The 4,059-nt window shown below is 53.3% G+C and overlaps 1 protein-coding gene across 1 annotated transcript; it reads left to right on the forward strand.

The window, feature by feature from the left end:
* Positions 1–2,339: 2,339 nt before the first annotated feature.
* On the forward strand, positions 2,340–3,494 carry HTR1B (5-hydroxytryptamine receptor 1B). The gene has a single exon (XM_024193626.1). It carries the CDS (start codon positions 2,340–2,342, stop codon positions 3,492–3,494), a length of 1,155 nt encoding a protein of 384 aa, XP_024049394.1.
* Positions 3,495–4,059: the final 565 nt, after the last annotated feature.

Here is a 4,059-nt window from a genome sequence, read left to right on the forward strand (position 1 = left end):
GCAGAGTGCGGGCTGCACCAGGATCACCGACCTGCTCCCTTGAACAAAAGGTTCCCTGAAGGTGGTGGTGACTTTGAGGACTCAGCACTCCCGGGGAACAAGAGCAGAGCTTGCCAGCTAATGATTGACAGTCTCAATCGCCAGACAACAATGCGGCACCCGCTGAGGTTCCCGGGTCTGGAAGATTCAATGAGATTTTTAGTGCTCTGAAGTTTTATACATAAACAACATGCACAAATCAAGTGTGTGTGTGTGTGTGTGTGTGTGTATGTGTACGTACACACGTACATATAGACATTTCAGGAAGAGAATTCCCTTTCCTCTCCCTTCCCCAATCCGTTTTCTATACATTACTGAGAGACTCCAGCGGGAGCACTGAATCAACAAAAATCTTAGATTTATTTTCCTTGCAAAACTTTCCTTTGATTGCATGTGGGAAATGATTGAAACAGCTGAAAGGACACTTCTCAACAGCGCCCAGAAGTTAGAAATCCTGTGCATTGTGTGTCCAGCCTGCACTAACTCCACACACACACACACTTCAGGCTTAGTCAGCCGTGCGTGTGTGTTGATTAAAGCATCCTCTCCATTAAATACAGTGTGAACGCTGGAGGGGGGGCTTTCAAAATGACAGTAGATAGTGCTTTAACGATCGGCTATTTGCTGTTTAGGACTTTAAGCCCACACAATAAACGGGGATTTACACAACATTAGTCCATAAAAGCGCTGGGCTCCCATCAGAGCGCTCCCCAGCCCTGAGGTTTCTCGTGGGGGCGGAGAGAATTCCGATAAAACTATACCAATTCACCGGTTTATTGCCGGAAATTGAAGGCTGGTAAACAACAGATTATAGCTATTAAGCTAATAAAAATCACCCTACAGCCTAATCTCCCACCCCGTCTGCTTGAGCGCTTTTGTTTGCCTTTTCCAACCGGATCCTGGCTATATCTGAATGCAAAACTTCCCTAGCATTGTACGGGATACGTGTTCTGGAACGAGGACGCAGACACCGTGTGAATGGGCTGCATCGCCCGCGGGCAATGCTCTGGGGTGGGGAGGGAGCTGGGCTCGGCCCGCCTATGTTAAAGCAGTCCAGCAGCTGTGTGGGGGGGAAAGTTTCCAGCAAAAGCAACTTCCACAAGGACCACTCCAAGGGGGCTACAATAAAGAGGGCCGCACTATCACCCCAGCATGCAGGGGGCGGATAAGAGATAACAGACGTTACCAAAAGACATGATCCCTCCCGAAAGCACCAGCCCTCCCCGCCCCTCTCAGGAATCGCTGCAGCCCGGGGTATCGGTCTAACATGCCCAGGTTTGCAGGCTCCCTGCCCCTTCGCTTGCAGCTTGTTTCCAGAGCAGAAAAGCGCCCCTCGGACAAACCCCGGGGCTCATAGTTCCCGCCCAGGAGCGGCAGGTAGGAGAGGGTGGACCAGGCGACAGATCCGGCCGAGCGAAGCGCGGCTTGGGGCTTGGCCCGAACCCGGTCCTCGGCCCGCTCTCTCCGGCGCTCGCGGCCTCAGGCGGGCAGCAGGAGTGGGAGAGGAGCAATGCATGGCCCGGGGGAGGAGAGGGCTGAAGAAGGGGTTGCAAGGGGGCGTTAGGACCCGGAGGGATCCTCCCCGGGTGGGGGCGGGTGGTGAGCCGCCGGGAACCCGCACTCGGTACCACACGAGTTGCGCTGCTCCGGCGGCTCCGAGCCGGGCTGTATTTAAGGGGCGGAGGCTGAGCGCCTCTCACTCCCAGCCGCGTTGCTGCCTGCCAGAGCCCAGCCCCTGCCTGCCCCCGAGCGCATGGCGGACAAAGGGGCCCCGGCGGGGGCGGCGCCTTGGCCCCCCGGCCTGCCGCCGCCCCTCGCAGCAACTTGCTGAAGTGGGCAGCGGTGGCGGGGCAGAGCCCGCCCGCCCCATCTCCCGCGGCAGCAGTCCGGGTGGCAATAGGCAGGGAAACCTCCGCCCGAGTACCTGAAGCTTCACGCTGCCCCGCAGGGAGAGCCGCTCTGAACCCCTCCAAAGCGGGGGGAGATTTCAGGCTGGCTGCAGCCCCGTGTGCTAATGCACCGGCTTGCGTGGTGCCCGGGTTTAGCTGGCGCCACTGGGCAAGGACTCGCCAGGGCGCAGGAGAAGCGAGAAGACTCCCCATTGGATTGCCCGGCTCGGTTGGGGATGGGGAGCGGAGCCTCTCCCCAGTCCGCGCCGGGGACAGCGGAGTTGGAAGAGATGCAGCCCGCTCCTCCGGCGATCGTTTTCCTGGCGGGAGGAGCAGCCCCGCCATTTGCCGCCTTGGGTTGCTAACTCAACGCCCGTCAGTTTGCTGGCTGACGCTTTGGCTGAGAAAGTGATGGAGCAAGCGACTCCCTGCCAGCCGGCACCCGACAACCTGAAGGTGCTTCAGACCAATGACTCGTACCACGACCGCAATTGCAGTGCAGAGGAAGGGATCTATCAAGAGGCTACTCCGCTCTCCTGGAAGATAGTCCTCACCATTATCTTGGCTCTGATCACTCTCGCCACCATGCTCTCTAATGCGTTTGTAATCGCAACCGTCTACCAGACAAGGAAATTGCACACTCCGGCCAACTATCTCATCGCCTCCCTGGCCGTCACGGACCTTCTCGTGTCTATCCTTGTCATGCCCATTAGCACCATGTATACTGTGACCGGGAAATGGACTTTGGGCCAGATCGTCTGCGATATATGGCTATCTTCGGATATTACTTGTTGCACAGCCTCCATCCTCCATTTGTGTGTCATCGCCCTGGACAGATACTGGGCGATCACCGATGCAGTTGAATATTCTACTAAAAGGACTCCCAAAAGGGCAGCTGGCATGATCGCTTTGGTCTGGGTCTTCTCTATCTCCATCTCCATGCCTCCTTTGTTTTGGCGTCAAGCGAAAGCGGAAGAAGTTTCTGACTGTGTGGTGAACAAAGACCACATACTATACACCGTTTACTCCACTGTGGGAGCCTTCTACTTCCCCACCTTGCTGCTGATAGCCCTCTACGGAAGGATCTATGTGGAAGCCAGATCTCGGATTTTGAAACAGACGCCAACGAAAAAAGGCAAAAGATTAACAAGGGCTCATTTAATTACCGACTCCCCCGGATCATCTTCATCGGTCACCTCCATAAACTCCAAGGCCCCAGAGGCTTCCAGTGAAACGGGATCTCCTGTATATATGAATCAGGTCAAGGTGAAGATCTCGGATGCCCTTTTGGAGAAAAAGAAGCTCACGGCTGCTAGAGAGCGGAAAGCTACCAAGACTTTAGGGATTATTTTAGGAGCCTTCATCGTCTGTTGGTTGCCCTTCTTCATCATCACCTTGGTGTTGCCTATTTGCAAGGACGCTTGCTGGTTCCACATGGCCATCTTTGACTTTTTCACCTGGCTAGGATATCTCAACTCTTTAATCAATCCCATAATCTATACAATGTCCAATGAAGACTTCAAACAAGCTTTTCATAAATTGATGCGTTTTAAATGCACAAGCTGAATGTTGAATGCATTATTCTCCAGGGCTGCTTGAATACACTTTTGTGTCTGATTCTACAGGTAGGTTGACAATTCTTACAATGTTTTCATTTCTCTAAAAGGCTGCTCTAATGGGAGAGCGAAGTTTATTCACGCAAGCAGGGCTTAGCTTCCCTTCAGAGGGGCGAATCTGTAAAACAGTTTCTCCTCTAGCCCTGGTAATGACACTGATGCTTCTCACCCCGCTAAGTAGCAATGTCCTAAAAAAATTACTGTTGTGTCTCCTGGATTATGCCCTCTATGTCCTCTAGAGCCCTATGTTAGGAGTTGGAGAGCTTTTGGACACCTCCTTTGGACAGATCTACAGCTTGGCAGTACTTGAACTAGAAGTTTATCGCCCAGCATGCCCTAGGAGAACTTTGTGTATCAGCTGTCTCTGCAAGTCCTTTGGTAATGTCTCGCTACAGCTATCTTGCTTTTTGTTTCTTTAATTTAAAACATGACGAAATGAGCCATATGGACTTTATAAGGCTCCAAACCTTAGCTTGTACACGGACAGAGCAGACACCTGGAAGTATTGACAATGA

This window comes from Terrapene carolina, unplaced genomic scaffold, assembly GCF_002925995.2.
Source record: "Terrapene carolina triunguis isolate 2854851 unplaced genomic scaffold, T_m_triunguis-2.0 Scaffold42, whole genome shotgun sequence".
NCBI lineage: Eukaryota > Metazoa > Chordata > Testudines > Emydidae > Terrapene > Terrapene triunguis.

Coding starts and splice junctions, on each gene's coding strand:
- HTR1B (XM_024193626.1), top strand. CDS start 2,340: ATGGAGCAAGCGACTCCCTGCCAGCCGGCACCCGACAACCTGAAGGTG.